Below are 19,099 nucleotides of genomic sequence, written 5' to 3'. Positions count from 1 at the left end.
CAATCAATGTGATACATCAAATTAATAAAAGAAAGGAAAAGAACCACATGATCTTCTAGATAGATACAGAGAAAGCATTTGGCAAAATAAATCATTCTTTCTTGATGAAAACCCTCAAGAAAGAAGGGACAGAGGGATCATACCTCAAGATCATAAAAGCCATATACAAAAAAAACCCACTGCTAATATCATCCTAGATGAAGAAAAACCGAGCCTGTTCCCCCTAGAGTCAGGAACACCTCAGGGATGTCCACTCCTGCCACTGTTATTCAACATAGTGTTAGATGTATTAGCCTCAGCAATCAGACAACACAAAGGAATAACAGACACCAAATCTGCAAGGAGGATGCAAACTTTCAGTCTTCACAGATGACATGATACTCTATATGGAAGACACAAAAGATTCCACCAAAAAACTGCTAGAACTGATCCATGAATTCAGCAAAGTTGCAGGATATAAAATCAAACCACAGAAATCAGTTGCATTCCTATATGCCAATAATGAAACAACAGAAAGAGGAATCAAGGAATTGATTCCATTTACACTTGTACCAAAAACTATAAAATACCAAGGTATAAACCTAACCAAAGAAGTGAAAAACCTATACACTGTAAACTTTAGAAAGGTTATGAAAGAAATTGAAGAAAATACAAAAAAAAAGAAAAAGAAAAATATTCCACGCTCATAGTTTGGAAGAACAAATATTGTTAAAATGTCAATACCAGGGCACGTGGGTGGCTCAGTCGGTTGAATGTCTGACTTCGGCTCAGGTCATGATCTCACAGTCTGTGGGCTCGAGCCCCGCGTCAGGCTCTGTGCTGACAGCTCAGAGCCTGGAGCCTGCTTCCAATCCTGTGTCTCCCTCTCTCTCTGTCCCTCCCCCACTTTCACTTTGTCTCACTCTGTCTCTCAAAAATAAATAAATGTAAAAAAAAATGTCAATACCACACAAAGCAATCTACATATTCAATCCAATGCCTATCAAAATAACACCAGCATTCTTCACAGAGCTAGAACAAAAATTCCTAAAGTTTGTATGAAGCCAGAAATGACCCCAAATAGCCAAAGCAATCTTGCAAAAGAAAACCAAAGCTGGAAGCATCAAAATCCCCGGCCTCAAGTGTATTACAAAGCTGTGCTTATCAAGAAAGTATGGTACTGGCACAAGAACAGACACTCAGATCAATGGAACAGAACAGAGAACCCAGAAATGGGCCCACAAACATATGGCCAACTAATCTTTGACAAAGCAGGAAAGAATATCCAATGGAATAAAGACAGTCTCTTCAGCAAGTACTGCTCAGAAAGATGGACAGTGACATGCAGAAGAATGAACCTGGACCACTTTCTTACACCGTACACAAAAATAAACTCAAAATGGATGAAAGACCTCAATGTAAGACAGGAAGCCATCAAAATCCTTGAGGAGAAAGCAGGCAAAAATCTCTTTCATCTTGCCCGCAGCAACTTCTTACTCAACACGTCTCCAGAGGCAAGGGAAACAAAAGCAAAAATGAACTACTGGGACCTCACCAAAATAAAAAGCTTCTGCACAGCGAAGGAAACAATCAGCAAAACTAAAAGGCAACCGACAGAATGGGAAAAGATATTTGCAAATGACATATCAGATAAAGGGTTAGTATCCAAAATCTACAAAGAACTTATCAAACTCAACACCCAAAAAACAAATAATCCAGTGAAGAAATGGGCAAAAGACATGAATAGACACTTCTCCAAGGAAGACCTCCAGATGGCCAACCGACACATGAAAAAATGCTCCACATCACTCATCATCAGGGAAATCCAAACCAAAACCACAATGAGATACCACCTGACACCTGTCAGAATAGCTAACATTAACAACTCAGGCAACAACAGGTGTTGGCAAGGATGCGGAGAAAGAGGATCTCTTTTGCATTGTTGGTGGCAATGCAAGCTGGTGCAGCTACTCTGGAAAACAGTATGGAGGTTCCTCAAAAAACTAAAAATAGAACTATCCTATGACCCAGCAATTGCACTACTAGGCATTTATCCAAGGGATATAGGTGTGCTGTTTTGAAGGGACACATGCACCCCCATGTTTATAGCAGCACTACTACCAAAAACTAAAGTATGGAAAGAGCCCAAAATGTCCATCAATGGATGAATGGATAAAGAAGATGTGGTATATATATATACAATGGAGTATTACTCAGAAACCAGAAAGAATGAAATCTTGTCATTTGCAACTACGTGGATGGAAATGGAGGGTATTATGCTAAGTGAAATTAGAGAAAGACAAAAATCATATGACTTCACTCATATGAGGACTTCAAGTGACAAAACAGATGAACATAAGGGAAGGGAAACAAAAATAATAAAAAACAGGGAGGGGGACAAAACAGAAGAGACTCATAAATATGGAGAACAAACTGAGGGTTGATCGAGGGGTTGTGGGAGTGGGGATGGGCTAAATGGGTAAGGGGCATTAAGGAATCTACTCCTGAAATCATTGCTTCACTATATGCTAACTAATTTGGATGTAAATTTTAAAAAAATAAAAAATAAAGTTAAAAAAATTTTACCATATATTTCCAATCAGGATCTGTTCTCAAAGAACTCTGCTCAATATTATGCCATTCTCTCTTAATTAGTATAATAGTACTCTTGATTAACGGTTGTTTAATAAACAATTTATGTCTGTCAAAGGAAATTAGATTTTTGGTTAAATAATTTATATGATTTCCTTAAAAAAACAATGTGACTGCTAGCTCGACAGGAAGATGGCGGCGTAGGAGGACGCTGGGCTCACCGCGCGTCCTGCTGATCACTTAGATTCCACCTACACCTGCCTAAATAACCCAGAAAACCGCCAGAGGATTAGCAGAACGGAGTCGCCGGAGCCAAGCACAGACGAGAGGCCCACGGAAGAGGGTAGGAAGGGCGGCGAGGCGGTGCGCGCTCCACGGACTGGCGGGAGGGAGCCGGGGCAGAGGGGCGCCAGCCAAGCAGAGCCCCCGAGTCCGGCTTGCAAAAGCGGAAGGGGCCTGACGGACTGTGTTCCGACAGCAAGCACGACTTAGCGTCTGGGAGGTCATAAGTTAACAGCTCTGCTCGGAAAGCGGGAAGGCTGGAGGACAAAGGGAGGGTGAGCTGCGGAGCCCCCGGACGACAGAGCTCAGTTTGGCAGGGAACAAAGGCGCTCGCCAGCGCCATCTCCCCCGCCCATCCCCCAGCCAAAATCCCAAAGGGAACCGGTTCCGGCCAGGGAAATTGCTCGCTCCGTGCAAACACGCAACTCTGTGCTTCTGCGGAGCCAAACCTCCGGCAGCGGATCTGACTCCCTCCGGCTGCCACAGGGCCCCTCCTGAAGTGGATCACCTAAGGAGAAGCGAGCTAAGCCTGCCCCTCCTGCCCCTGTGCACCTTGCCTTCCCACCCCAGCTAATACGCCAGATCCCCAGCATCACAAGCCTGGCAGTGTGCAAGTAGCCCAGACGGGCCACGCCACCCCACAGTGAATCCCGCCCCTAGGAGAGGGGAAGAGAAGGCACACACCAGTCTGACTGTGGCCCCAGCGGTGGGCTGGGGGCAGACATCAGGACGGACTGCGGCCCCGCCCACCAACTCCAATGACACACCACAGCACAGGGGAAGTGCCCTGCAGGTCCTCACCACACCAGGGACTATCCAAAATGACCAAGCGGAAGAATTCCCCTCAGAAGAATCTCCAGGAAATAACAACAGCTAATGAGCTGATCAAAAAGGATTTAAATAATATAACAGAAAGTGAATTTAGAATAATAGTCATAAAATTAATCGCTGGGCTGGAAAACAGTATACAGGACAGCAGAGAATCTCTTGCTACAGAGATCAAGGGACTAAGGAACAGTCACGAGGAGCTGAAAAGCGCTTTAAATGAAATGCAAAACAAAATGCAAACCACCACGGCTCGGATGGAAGAGGCAGAGGAGAGAATAGGTGAACTAGAAGATAAAGTTATGGAAAAAGAGGAAGCTGAGAAAAAGGGAGATAAAAAAATCCAGGAGTATGAGGGGAAAATTAGAGAACTAAGTGATACACTAAAAAGAAATAATATACGCATAATTGGTATCCCAGAGGAGGAAGAGAGAGGGAAAGGTGCTGAAGGGGTACTTGAAGAAATAATAGCTGAGAACTTCCCTGAACTGGGGAAGGAAAAAGGCATTGAAATCCAAGAGGCACAGAGAACTCCCTTCAGACGTAACTTGAATCGATCTTCTGCACGACATATCATAGTGAAACTGGCAAAATACAAGGATAAAGAGAAAATTCTGAAAGCAGCAAGGGGTAAACGTGCCCTCACATATAAAGGGAGACCTATAAGACTCGTGACTGATCTCTCTTTTGAAACTTGGCAGGCCAGAAAGGATTGGCACGAGATCTTTAATTTGCTGAACAGGAAAAATATGCAGCCGAGAATCCTTCATCCAGCAAGTCTGTCATTTAGAATAGAAGGAGAGATAAAGGTCTTCCCAAACAAACAAAAACTGAAGGAATCTGTCACCACTAAACCAGCCCTACAAGAGATCCTAAGGGGGACCCTGTGAGACAAAGTACCAGAGACATCACTACAAGCATAAAACATACAGACATCACAACGACTCTAAACCCGTATCTTTCTATAATAACACTGAATGTAAATGGATTAAATGCGCCAACCAAAAGACATAGGGTATCAGAATGGATAAAAAAACAAGACCCATCTATTTGCTGTCTACAAGAGACTCATTTTAGACCTGAGGACACCTTTAGATTGAGAGTGAGGGGATGGAGAACTATTTATCATGCTACTGGAAGCCAAAAGAAAGCTGGAGTAGCCATACTTATATCAGACAAACTAGACTTTAAATTAAAGGCTGTAACAAGAGATGAAGAAGGACATTATATAATAGTTACAGGGTCTATCCATCAGGAAGAGCTAACAATTATAAATGTCTATGCGCCAAATACCGGAGCCCCCAAATATATAAAACAATTACTCATAAACAGAAGCAACCTTATTGATAAGAATGTGGTAATTGCTGGGGACTTTAACACCCCACTTACAGAAATGGATAGATCATCTAGACACACGGTCAATAAAGAAACAAAGGCCCTGAATGACACATTGGATCAGATGGACTTGACAGATATATTTAGAACTCTGCATCCCAAAGCAACAGAATATACTTTCTTCTCGAGTGCACATGGAAAATTCTCCAAGATAGATCATATACTGGGTCACAAAACAGCCCTTCATAAGTTTACAAGAATTGAAATTATACCATGCATACTTTCAGACCACAATGCTATGAAGCTTGAAATCAACCACAGGAAAAGTCTGGAAAACCTCCAAAAGCATGGAGGTTAAAAAACATCCCAGTAACGAATAAATGGGTCAACCAGGAAATTTGAGAAGAAATTAAATGATATAAGGAAACAAATGAAAATGAAATACAACAATGCAAACCCTTCGGGACGCAGCGAAGGCAGTCCTGAGAGGAAAATACATTGCAATCCAGGCCTATCTCAAGAAACAAGAAAAATCCCAAATACAAAATCTAACAGCACACCTAAAGGAAATAGAAGCAGAACAGCAAAGGCAACCTAAACCCAGCAGAAGAAGAGAAATAATAAAGATCAGAGCAGAAATAAACAATATAGAATCTAAAAAAACTGCAGAGCAGATCAACGAAACCAAGAGTTGGTTTTTTGAAAAAATAAACAAAATTGACAAACCTCTAGCCAGGCTTCTCCAAAAGAAAAGGGAGATGACCCAAATAGATAAAATCATGAATGAAAATGGAATTATTACAACCAATCCCTCAGAGATACAAACAATTATCAGGGAATACTATGAAAAATTATATGCCAACAAATTGGACAACCTGGAAGAAATGGACAAATCCTGAACACCCACACTCTTCCAAAACTCAATCAGGAAGAAATAGAAAGCTTGAACAGACCCATAACCAGCGAAGAAATTGAATCGGTTATCAAAAATCTCCCAACAAATAAGAGTCCAGACCAGATGGCTTCCCAGGGGAGTTCTACCAGACATTTAAAGCAGAGATAATACCTATCCTTCTCAAGCTATTCCAAGAAATAGAAAGGGAAGGAAAACTTCCAGACTCATTCTATGAAGCCAGTATTACTTTGATTCCTAAACCAGACAGAGACCCAGTAAAAAAAGAGAACTAGGCCAATATCCCTGATGAATATGGATGCAAAAATTCTCAATAAGATACTAGCAAATCGAATTCAACAGCATATAAAAAGAATTATTCACCATGATCAAGTGGGATTCATTCCTGGGATGCAGGGCTGGTTCAATATTCGCAAATCAATCAACGTGATACATCACATTAACAAAAAAAGAGAGAAGAACCATATGATCCTGTCAATCGATGCAGAAAAGGCCTTTGACAAAATCCAGCACCCTTTCTTAATAAAAACCCTTCAGAAAGTCGGGATAGAAGGAACATACTTAAAGATCATAAAAGCCATTTATGAAAAGCCCACAGCTAACATCATCCTCAACGGGGAAAAACTGAGAGCTTTTTCCCTGAGATCGGGAACACGACAGGGATGCCCACTCTCACCGCTGTTGTTTAACATAGTGCTGGAAGTTCTAGCATCAGCAATCAGACAACAAAAGGAAATCAAAGGCATCAAAATTGGCAAAGATGAAGTCAAGCTTTCGCTTTTTGCAGATGACATGATATTATACATGGAAAATCCGATAGACTCCACCAAAAGTCTGCTAGAACTGATACATGAATTCAGCAAAGTTGCAGGATACAAAATCAATGTACAGAAATCAGTTGCATTCTTACACACTAACAATGAAGCAACAGAAAGACAAATAAAGAAAATGATCCCATTCACAATTGCACCAAGAAGCATAAAATACCTAGGAATAAATCTAACCAAAGATGTAAAGGATCTGTATGCTGAAAACTATAGAAAGCTTATGAAGGTAATTGAAGAAGATTTAAAGAAATGGAAAGACATTCCCTGCTCATGGATTGGAAAAATAAATATTGTCAAAATGTCAATACTACCCAAAGCTATCTACACATTCAATGCAATCCCAATCAAAATGCACCAGCATTCTTCTCGAAACTAGAACAAGCAATCCTAAAATTCATATGGAACCACAAAAGGCCCCGAATAGCCAAAGGAATTTTGAAGAAGAAGACCAAAGCAGGAGGCATCACAATCCCAGACTTTCGCCTCTACTACAAAGCTGTCATCATCAAGACAGCATGGTATTGGCACAAAAACAGACACACAGACCAATGGAATAGAATAGAAACCCCAGAACTAGACCCACAAACGTATGGCCAACTCATCGTTGACAAAGCAGGAAAGAACATCCAATGGAAAAAAGACAGCGTCTTTAACAAATGGTGCTGGGAGAACTGGACAGCAACATGCAGAAGGTTGAAACTAGACCACTTTGTCACACCATTCACAAAAATAAACTCAAAATGGATAAAGGACCTGAATGTGAGACAGGAAACCATCAAAACCCTAGAGGAGAAAGCAGGAAAAGACCTCTCTGACCTCAGCCGTAGCAATCTCTTACTCGACACATCCCCAAAGGCAAGGGAATTAAAAGCAAAAGTGAATTACTGGGACCTTATGAAGATAAAAAGCTTCTGCACAGCAAAGGAAACAACCAACAAAACTAAAAGGCAACCAACGGAATGGGAAAAGATATTTGCAAATGACATATCGGACAAAGGGCTAGTATCTAAAATGTATAAAGAGCTCACCAAACTCCACACCCGAAAAAACAAATAACCCAGTGAAGAAATGGGCAGAAAACATGAATAGACACTTCTCTAAAGAAGACATCCAGATGGCCAACAGGCACATGAAAAGATGTTCAGCGTTGCTCCTTATCAGGGAAATACAAATCAAAACCACACTCAGGTATCACCTCACGCCAGTCACAGTGGCCAAAATGAACCAATCAGGAGACTATAGATGCTGGAGAGGATGTGGAGAAACGGGAACACTCTTGCACTGTTGGTGGGAATGCAAATTGGTGCAGCCGCTCTGGAAAGCAGTGTGGAGGTTCCTCAGAAAATTCAAAATAGACCTACCCTATGACCCAGCAATAGCACTGCTAGGAATTTATCCAAGAGATACAGGAGTACTGATGCATAGGGGCACTTGTACCCCAATGTTCACAGCAGCACGCTCAACAATAGCCAAATTATGGAAAGAGCCTAAATGTCCATCAACTGATGAATGGATAAAGAAATTGTGGTATATATACACAATGGAATACTATGTGGCAATGAGAAAAAATGAAATATGGCCTTTGTAGCAACGTGGATGGAACTGGAGAGTGTAATGCTAAGTGAAATAAGCCATACAGAGAAAGACAGATACCATATGGTTTCACTCTTATGTGGATCCTGAGAAACTTAACAGGAACCCATGGGGGAGGGGAAGGAAAAAAAAAAAAGAGGTTAGAGTGGGAGAGAGCCAAAGCATAAGAGACTGTTAAAAACTGAGAACAAACTGAGGGTTGATGGGGGGTGGGAGGGAGGGGAGGGTGGGTGATGGCTATTGAGGAGGGCACCTTTTGGGATGAGCACTGGGTGTTGTATGGAAACCAATTTGTCAATAAATTTCATATATATATATATAAAAAAACAAAAAACAATGTGACTATACTTAATGTGAATATACTTAATAATATACTGAACTAGACACTCAGAAATGGTTAATTTGTAAGTCTTCTTTTATGTGCATTCATCACAATTAAAAATTATTTAAAAAGGACCATGTTGGGGCACCTGAGTGCCTCAGTCACTTAAATATTCAACTTCAGCTCAGGTCATAATCTCACAGCTCCTGAGTTCGAGCCCCATATGGGGCTCTGTGCTGACCTGGAGCCTGCTTCGGATTCTGTGTCTCCCTCCCTTCTTGCCCCTCCCCCACTCAGGCTCTGTCTCTCTTTCCTTCAAGAATGAATAAACATTAAAAAATGTAAACATAGAGTCGCTGCAGCAGCCACCGCCATATTCAACAGACAGCAGTGCTGCAGTCTGGCCCCCAGCAGAGCGAGCGTCCCTCAGTCTGTCTCAGTCCACAGACCCTGTCCTGACCTGGGGACTCTGGCCTGCCATCCAGCCTGAGCAGAGAACCTGAAAGAGCCTAGAGCTTGATGGATCCGCGAAGTCAGAAGTCAACTTTGGGGCTCGTGCTTCCACTCCGTCGCACCTTCCTCCTGTATTCGTGGGCTCAAGGCACCAATGTCGCCCCTCCAAATCTCGGACCAGCTTTTAGTGCCCCCTCCTGGTTGGCTCTCCCGCGGCTGGGGGAGGGGTGGGCTCACCATGGCTGAAGCGCCCCGCCCTGGGTTCTGGAGATCCACCAGGACTAGGAGCCGATGGCCCTGCCACGCTTGTGTACCTGGCCACCGCCTAGGCCGGCATTAGGCAAGCCCAGCTCTGCCACTTCAGCCCTGCCTGCCCTCAGCGGCTGCTGTCAACACAAGCTTCCTGAGCAACCTGAGCCTGTTGGATAAGAGCAGGAACTTCCAGCTCAGGCCTGGGTCCAGCTGGGGCCACCACCAGGGTTTGGTGCAGGGACTTGCAGGGCCCAGAGGCTGGCTGCTTGCACAAGTCCGCTGTCTTGGCACCTGCCCATGCCTCCAGCTGCCACTGCGCCCCTCACAGGGTCGCCACAAAAGAGGAGCTCATCCCTCAGGAATGCATCAGGCAACCTGTCCTATGCCCACCTCATCACCAAGTCCATCAAGAGCTCAGGGTGGAAGCAGCTCATGCTGTCGCAGATCTAAGAGGAGATGGTCAAGTATGTGCCATACTTCAAGGGTAAGAGTGACAGCAACAGCTCGGCGGGCTGGAAGAATTCAATTTGCTTTAATCTGGCCCTACACAGCAAGTCCATTTGTGTGCAGAATTAAGGAACCGGAAAAAGTTCTTGGTGGATGCTCAATCCAGAGGGAGGTAGGAGTGGAAAATCCCCCTAGAGAAGAGCTGAGTCCCTGGACAACAGTAAATTTGCTGAGAGCCAGGGCTGAGCTGTTAAGAGAAAAAGTGTCTCTACAGTCTGGTCAGGAGAGTGCCTGGGACAGCCCAGGATCTCAGTTTTATAAATGGCATGCGAGCCCTGGCTCTCACAGCAGTGATGGCTTTGATAACTGGCATACATTTCACCCTCCAACTAGCTCAAATGCTAGTACTATTAGTGGGAGACTTTATCCCATTATGACCGAACAGGATGATCTTAGAGATGGGGATGTGCATTCTATGGTGTACCCACTATCTGCTGCAAAGATGGCTTCTGCTCCGCCCAGTCTGTCTGAGATAAGTAATCCCGAAAATATGGAAACCTTTGGATAATCTCAACCTTGTCTCATCACCAATGCCATTAACTGTTTCAACTCAGTCTTCACCTGGCACCAGGATGCAGCAGACACCATGCTACTCATATGTACTACCAAACACCAGTCTGAATTCACCCAGCCCCAACTCCCAAAATATACACATGGCCAGTCCAGCAGGAGTCCTTTGCCCCACATGCCTATGTAAACACTTCAGGACAACAAATTGAGCTATGGAGGTATGAATCATTGTAACTGCGCACCGGGACTCTTGAAGGAGTTGCTTACTTACTCTCCTCATCATGACATTATGACACTAGTTGATCCTGGGATCACCCAACCCAACAGCCAGGTCCTTGGTCAGAATGTTAATGGGCCCTAATTTGGTCATGTCAACCTATGGTAGTCAGGCATCTCATAACAAAATGATGAACCCCAGCTCCCACACCCACCCCGGACATACCCAGCCAACATCTGCAGTTAATGGGGGTGTCTTGCCCCATGTGGTCTGCACCATGCTCCACACCTCAGGAATGAACTGCCCCCAGTGAAGACAGCTTTACAAGTGTTGCTGTCGCACACCATGCAGACGAAAGCCCTGGGGGCCTACTCCTCAGTGAGCAGCTGCAATGACCATGGCAGGATGGGCCTTCTCAACCAGGGTAGGCTCCCAAGTGACTTGGATGGCATGTTGATTCACATGGAGTCCATCATTTGGAACAACCTCATGGACGGTGATATGTTAGATTTTGATGCTGACAATGTGTTGCCCAACCAAAGCTTCCCACACAGCTTTAAGACAATGACACATAGCTGGGTATCAGGCTAAGAGTGAGTTAGTGAACAGGCTACAGTTTAAAGGACTTCAGATTGTCTGACAACAGGAATGGAGAGAAGCAGTCCAAAGATGTCCTTCACCCCTCATTTTCCTTTTCTTGATTAAAAAAAAAGGGAAAAAAAAGCAATTTTTTTTTTTTCCTTTCGTCAGACTTGGCAGCGAAGACACTTTTCCTGTACAGGATGTTTGCCTGATGTTTGCAGGTTATGTGCCACTGTAGGTAAGGACTGTGTCATTGGAAATTTCATTACAATGAAGTGCCAAACTCATTACACCATATAACTGCAGAAAAGACATACAGATACTGGTGTGCTTTCAAGTTTTCTACATAAGCAGTAGCTACAGAACTATGTGTGTTTTGTTGTTGTTGTTGTCATTGTTGTTTTAAATATCCATTACGTCAAAGGAAAGTTTTGTAATACTGTGATGGTCTCATGTCTTTGATAAGTTAAACTTTTGTTTGTACCACCTGTGTTCTGCTGACCAGATGAACCACAGAGAACCAAGCTCTCCATCCTGTGTCTCCATGAAACAGCTTTGGGCCTGTTCACAAGGCCACCCAATTTACATGAGAACCAATAGCCCATTATCATTCTGCTGAATTAATGGACTTGTCAAACACATTTGGGAAAAACAGATTAAAGGCCAGCCTTGTACAGGTCTTTTCTAATTTTTTGGTTTGTTATTTGAAAATTTGTACAAACATTTAAATGATTCTAATTTCCAGATAATGACTTTGACATCATTGGGACTTGAGATCATTTTTGAAATAGATAGTGAATGGTAATGTTTTCTTAAACTAGAGTCTACTTTGTTACATAGGCTGATTGTAAATTTGTGGAATCCCAGATATTTGAGGCAACATCCATAATTTTCATTTTGTATTTCTAACTGGATTAGTACCAATGTTATATGTGTTTAACTGGCTTGTACACTTTGGGATGTTACTGGTACTGTTTCTGACTCTTAAAATCATTATAATTAGTACTTGCATACTCAACATTTCTGGCTCTGTTCTGGCAGGAGAGTGATGGTTAGTCATGGACATTTTGTGTTTAATCTTTCGGAGAACTTAGTAAGCTTTTATGTATGTATTTTAAAGAAATTCCATCTGCTCCTATTATCCTGTGAACTAATGCACCACAAAGCATAAGTCTTCTGATAGATGCTTCTATGCTATGTGTTTCAGTGACTCCTGAGGGGCCTCGTGATGTTTATAGATCAGAAAGGGAGACCTGAGGCTAAAACCATGCTCCTCTCTCAAACTGGGAGTTTTTGAGCAACTTAACCTTTTGGAAGTTGAGCTTCAGGAAATGTTTTCCCTCCTATTTCTGTGCTCTTATTTTGGTCTAGGTGGAGGTGGCTTGGTAGCTCTGCCTTGCAGGATTACGTTCAGACTCACACTTCATTCCTCTCTGCCTTCTGTCCTGCAGATTACTTAGCACACTGGAAATTTAGGTGGAAGGAGGAAAATTTTAAATAGGACTTTAGTGATTTGCAGAATGCTTCGTGTCCCTGAGTGCAGATGGCTACCAAAGTGATTAGAGCTTGTTTACAAACTGGGGCAATGAATTGGAAAGCCAACAAACCAGCTGTAAGTTGTATGTTTGAATTTACTGTAAATGCTCTTATTGTAAGTTAAGAATTGGAGAATTTCCTTAGCCTTTAGCAACCTCAACTATAATTCTTCATCATTATGTTTTAATATTATGCAGTTACCTATAACTGACAGACCAGGTTAATTGGCTTTGCATCCATCACTATTTTCAACTCTTGTGGCATGCCCTAAGTCAGCACAGTAAAAGAAGCAGGTGCACAAAATGTTCCTCTTGCCTTCTTGAGAAGGCTCTGATTCCTTTCTGTGTATTTAGCCAGATCACACTTGCTTTGTCTTGCATGTGAATTGCAGATCTGTTGGCTTGGTCCTTTCCTACATGTTTAATGAGAACACAAGGGTTCCTGAAAGATTTCCTATAGAAGGCCAGCTCTATTGTAAGCTTCCACTGTGGAATTCTATCGTCTTTCAAAATTCATTAAACAGCCACCTGTCAACCATCTTCGCTGCTAGCCACTCCAAAATATGTCTGGTTTTGGAAACCCTAGTTCCTCTAAGCAGTGCCTTCTGCATATGTAATAGAACTTGTTGGTGCCAGAGTGCTTGGGTTCTCATCTCTGTTACTGTGTCCAGCTTCTTTCCTCCTCCTGTGCCATCACACAGTGAGCCTCAGAGCCCCTGTTTGTTCACTAAAGAGGCAACTCCAGCTGAAATCACTCTTAAAATCTTATGACACCTAGAGTAACTTTTCAAACATGTTTCTTCTTCCTGTGTCTGTGTAAGTATCTTTTTTTTTCCTGCAAATTCTTCTTTGTGGTTGAAATTGTAACATGAATCTTGGGTATCTCTCTGGGTACAGTGAAGTCCAGTAAAGCCATCTTGTCTGTTTTGAAAACAAATATTATGTAACCTCTGGTAATTCTTTTTCTGTATTAATATGGACGTTCTGAGTAATTAGGGTATTCATTATTGTACATGATTGCTTTGTGAAATGTGCAAATGAGATCACCTATGCAGCCTTGTTTATTACCTCTGGTTGGTAGTGTTATTAAAGCCACATTCTATTGTAAATAAATAAATAAATAAAATTAAAAAATAAAATCATGGTTTGAAAGATACCTCTTTTCCAAACTGTATTTTGTAAGTGATTATTTCTAGCGTGTACACAGAAATGCACTTCTGTACTCCTACCTTCTGGAGGTCAGGAGTCTGAAATGCATCTTATGGGGCAAAAATGAAGGTGTCCACATGGTCTTACTCCCTCAGAAAGCTTGAGGGAGGGATCTGTTTCTTCATCTTCTCCAGCAGGTAAAGCCACATTTCCTGGCTATTCCTCCAACTTCAAACCCTGTGGCATAGCATCTTCTCTGACTTGACTTCCCTCACATGGCCTTTGCTTCTGAAACATCCCTGTCCCCCCCTTCCTAGAGAGCCTTGTGATGACACTGGGCCCATGTGGATAATCCAGGATCATCTCCTGCGTCAAGGTCCTTCACTTCATCCCACCAGCAAAGACCCTGTCAACATAAGGAACTATGCACAGGTCCCACGGATTAGGATGTGGCTCTTTGGGGGCCACTGTCCGGCTAGCCACCCTTCACCCACTCTCCAGGCAGGCCCCACCTCTTTCCCTCACTATTCCAATTACATCACTCTTCTTTCAGTTTCCTGACTACAACATACCTACTCTTGCCATCAGCCTTGTTCACATCCTGAATGTGAAATGGGTTTTCACAGAAGGGGAAAGAGCATTCCGCATAATAGAAGGAAAAGAACTGCAATTCCCAGGATAGCTAGGAGGGGTAGAATGAGTGACAGCCTGAGGACAGAGTGAGTTAGGGAGTCCTGAGAAGACCCCTCTGCTGACGGGGCATTTCAGAGCCATCATACAAAAGAAAATCCTCTAACAGATATGGATGATGTGGTGACGAAAATCCTGTTTCATCTCTAAAACCCTTCAGTAAGGCTGCATTGCTCATTACAGCTTCTGTGTGAATGTGTGGAGCAGGCTCCGGGACACAGCAGGTTACAGGAGAAACCAAGGGCACACGGGCTGAGCCTGGCCCTCGCCAGAAGTCCAGTTGCACTGTGGAACAACAGGATAGCAGGCTGTGAGGGGCGACCAGGTGGAGCATCATGACAGAACAAACCTCATGACACCTGTCTTTCAGAGAGGCAAACCACCTGTCTAACAAGGCTATGAGGAGAAACTGGGAGGTGCCCATGTGTCCGTCCCTGGGAGGCAGGTAGCCCAGATGCTCAAATATACTTACAGCAGTGGAGAGTCGTGACGCCAGCGTCATTTCCAGGTTCCCCTTCAGGGCCCACCAGGGGTGGCACACAACGTCAATAGGTCTTTAACCTCCACAAACACAGGCCAATGCTGGTGGGGAAAGAGTAAGATCAATCCCAACACACATATTGGCACATCTTCGAAATTTCTTGAGAGAAGTGTGGCAAGTTACTTTAGCAGCTAGGAAAACTGGAGGCCAGACTGTGTCTGAGCCTGACTGGCGGGGTTCCAGCTGCAAACACGACATACCCAGGGTGGCCCATGTGTCTGTAGCAACAGGAACAAGTCACCAGTTTCAAGCTGGGAGATTTCTCATGAATGGGAGAGCTGGTGAGAACATCTGGACAAGGAGTGACATAGATTTCCCAGTGACCAGAGTATCATGTGGGGACACTGGATTTGTCAAAACAGACAGAATGTAGCTCTATCCAGGTCTCTACCAAAGGTAAAGATTAAAAAAAGTATGAAAGGGGGCACCTGGGTCTTTTAGTCAGTTGAGCATCTGACTTCGACTCAGGTCATGATCTCACAGTTCGGGAGTTTGAGCCCCACGTCGGGCTCTGTGCTGACAGCTCAGAGCCTGGACTGTGGGGGCCGGGACCCGGTGCAGGATGAGACCGGGTCGAGCAACGTTCCCTGTTGACTCAAGCCAACCCGGTGGTTCCCCCTCCCATTCCCCCACTTTCAAGGGCATACGAAAGCCTTGTCAAGGCTGAGAAAGTTAATTCCTGAAGCCTGTGGTCTGCAGGTGTTGGCAGTAATGCTACCTCCCTTTTTCTACCCTGAGTCAGATAGAAACAAACATGGGAATTGTGTTTTGCTAGCAATCTTATCAACAAGGTCTTGTGACCTGTCTAGAAAATGCACAAGAAACACAGAACTAAATGTTTTGGTTGGCAGCGATTATGTGAAACCTGTTTATTCTTAGAATGGCCTGACCCATAAGAGTCTGGATATAAAAGATTGTGTACAGCAACAATAAAGCCGTCACTTGGGCCATCAGCCCAGGGGACCCTCCTGTTCCCAACTTTCTCTTCTCTCTTTTTTCTTGCATTCCCCTACCCTCAGGACCCTGACCTCGGTGATTGTCACGCCGGTCGCGACACTGGACCCTGCTTTGGATTCTATGTCTCCCTCTCTCTCTGCCCCTGCCCCACTTGTGTTCTCTCTCTCTCTCTCTCTCTCTCTCTCTCTCTCTCTCTCAAAAATAACTTCTTTGTGAGGTGAAAATTATTCCCACCAGTTTATATGGAATTAGATTGCTTATTCCCACCCTACCCCCATCAATTTTCAATACCTCATCCGATTCTATTGACTTAATTTACCTCTCAGTACCCTATAGATTTCTGTGATCCCTACGCTAAGAGCTCCTCCTGGTTTTAGAATTCTAGACCTAAAACAACACTCCTACTGTGTTAGCTAGGAGATAGGAGCCCTGGGGTCTGGGCCCTGTTGCTTGAGACTGAAGATATGGTGGGGGGAAGGAGAAGGGGGGTAGAGCCCAGGAGAGTCCTCTAAAGCAGCCCAACAAAACATCTTACAGGGTCTGGAGTGAAAGGGTCAGGCGTCCTTCATGTCCTCAGAGAGAGGAAGAGCACTCATGGCTGCCAGTTCCCTCTTTCTTTTTACCTCATTGGCAAAGCTGGGAAATTCAGAATCCAATCCCAGCTCTGATGGAGCTATGAGTCTACCCTTCTCTGAAAGTTCAGAAGAAAACCATGTCACCAGGCAAGGAGGTGCTCCCACTGTCTGTCAGCGGCCTCCTGTGGCTCCCAGGCTTCCAGAAGCATTTGGCCCTGTGCAGCTATCCACCAGTGTGCCACAGCATGCATGGAGACAGAAGTCCCTAGCCCAGTTCCTGGCACAGGCACCCCTCCCTGGGCTCCAGCCTCCCTGAGGCCGGCATCCTCTACCCCAAGCCTCCTCTGGCCTCCCACCTCAGCCTGCTCTCAAGCACCTTCATTTTTGCTGACACACAAGACCAAGTCCCCACCAACTCAAGTGTAAAAATAAATCCCCTCTCTTGCATCCCATCACAGAAGCTTCCCCTTGTCTTCCTCAGCACCACTGAACTTAGTGAGTCTTGTTCTCACCCTCTCAGATGCTATGCGAGTGCTGTCCCTCCCCACCCCATAGCAATGCCCTTTCCTTGGGCTCTTCTAACCTCCATTCTTCACTCCTTGGCTCTCTGAGCTATGGACCTCCCCCACCCCCATTCCCAGCTGGTGTTAAGCTCCAATTGTGTGACAGGCACTCCTCTGACTCCATGTCACTCCTGTGAACTCACAACCACATACCCCCAGTCTGAAACTGACCTCTGCTTATTCCATGTTGACCTCCATGAGGGCTCCTCTTCCTCCTCCTGACCTCTTTTTCTTAATATTATTTAATTTAAAGAGCTTTATTCCTTTCTCCAGATAGGCAGGCTGCAAAGCTAGAAATTTTACCAAGGTCTAACAATAATTCTTGATTCTTCCAAATGGACACAGGCTTTTCTACTCTGGACCGTCCTTGGGTTACATAATAGCTTTATGGAACTGATGCTCAAGAAAACAGTTCATCATTTTCAAGAGGTCTGTCCTCTAACTCCACAGTTGAGAAACTCCCTGTTACAGAACAGACAGAACCGAGCCAAGGGTAAGGTTAGGCTGGCATCAAACCACTTACTGCTCTGCGGCACTCATGGTTCCTGACCCATCCATTCCAAGTCTGCTTTCTGCCAACAGTGGCTCCCAGAGGTCAGGAGACCAAAGGCTGTAGATCTCCTAACCTATTAATCCTGAGTCCTTCATGCCTCATCTTCATTCTCCTTCCCTGCCATTTCCTCTCCCTCCCAAGGCTTGAGTCACCTTCTACTGCACACCCTACATGACCTCACCCACAGCCATCTCCATCCTCCCTACATTAACAAGCGGCCCTAAGGGGGTGAAGGGCAGGAGGAGAGCCTTTGCATCAGTCATGTGGGTGTGGGCTGGGACACAATGATGGCCACAGAGACTTGAGAAGTCACATCTAGACACATCAGGCACCATATAACCACCAGGGGTCTATTATGGGACAAAGTCAACTAACAGGGAAGACTAAAGCAGAAAAGCAGTAGGACCCTGGATCCTCACTGACACTGTTAATCCAGGGAACTAACAAGTACTAGAGCAGTCTGATCTGTAGCCTTCTTTATAGGAATCCTAAATGACTCTAGTCACTTGGAGTTAGGGTTTTCTGACGAAGACATTGTGCTCTGTGCTGGTGATGTTCGACATCTCTGGCTCAGATCTGTCTTCTAAGCACTGCACCTGCCTACCCAACTGCTGACTGAATCCTGACATCCCATGGGCCCTCCAAATCAGGATTCCAGACTTGACCTTCCTTGCACAGGACCCTTTGCCCTGCCCACTGTGGCTCCAGGCATCCTTCTTGGTCTTCCAGCAGGGACTTAAGTAACCCCCTGTGTTCCCTGACAGCCTGGCATCCAAGTCATGGTAACTGTCTTAATTTCCACCACAACTGCCCTCTCTGGCAATGCTTCAAAGAAATCTTATGAGGGGCACTGGGGAGATCAAAATCAGTCAGAGTTAGTAATGGTTCTTGCACTCGCGGGGTTCTGAATCACAGCCACAGCTTCCCAGCTCTTCCCTGTGGCCTTCACCCTGCTGCCACAGTTCAGTTCTGTACAGTTATGACCCTGTCACTCAGCCCCTTGACCAGTTCTGATCCTGGGCATACACCCAATAGATCTGTCCCCTCAAAACATACAAGAAATAGACAGGAATGTCTCTGGTAGTATCATGCTTCAAAAACATCCAAAACTAATGCACAGTATTAGAAGGCAGAAGACTGGTTTAGGTGAGGCAGAGGATGGAGGAGCCTGCTGGGGGCTGAAAATGCTCTTGACCTGGATGGGGATTATACAGGTGCATTTATCCTGAGATGGTCATTCAACTCTACACATAACACGTACAATTTTCAACACATCCATGATATACTTCAATAAAATACACATTTATTTTAAACAAATAATGAGGACAAAAATCAACAACCCCTCTG

General features: G+C 44.3%; 1 protein-coding gene across 1 annotated transcript in view; it reads right to left on the bottom strand.

The window, feature by feature from the left end:
• Nucleotides 1–19,099, bottom strand: part of SLC41A3 (solute carrier family 41 member 3) — a 107,245-nt gene that overhangs the window by 51,515 nt on the left and 36,631 nt on the right. The window contains 3 exon segments of the mRNA XM_032592364.1: nt 15,036–15,083; nt 15,085–15,102; nt 15,104–15,145. Of these exon segments, the coding sequence (XP_032448255.1) occupies nt 15,036–15,083; nt 15,085–15,102; nt 15,104–15,145 (108 nt within the window).

Source organism: Lynx canadensis, chromosome A2, assembly GCF_007474595.2.
Source record: "Lynx canadensis isolate LIC74 chromosome A2, mLynCan4.pri.v2, whole genome shotgun sequence".
NCBI classification, from domain to species: Eukaryota; Metazoa; Chordata; class Mammalia; order Carnivora; family Felidae; genus Lynx; species Lynx canadensis.
This window is presented reverse-complemented; position numbering and strand designations above follow the sequence as displayed.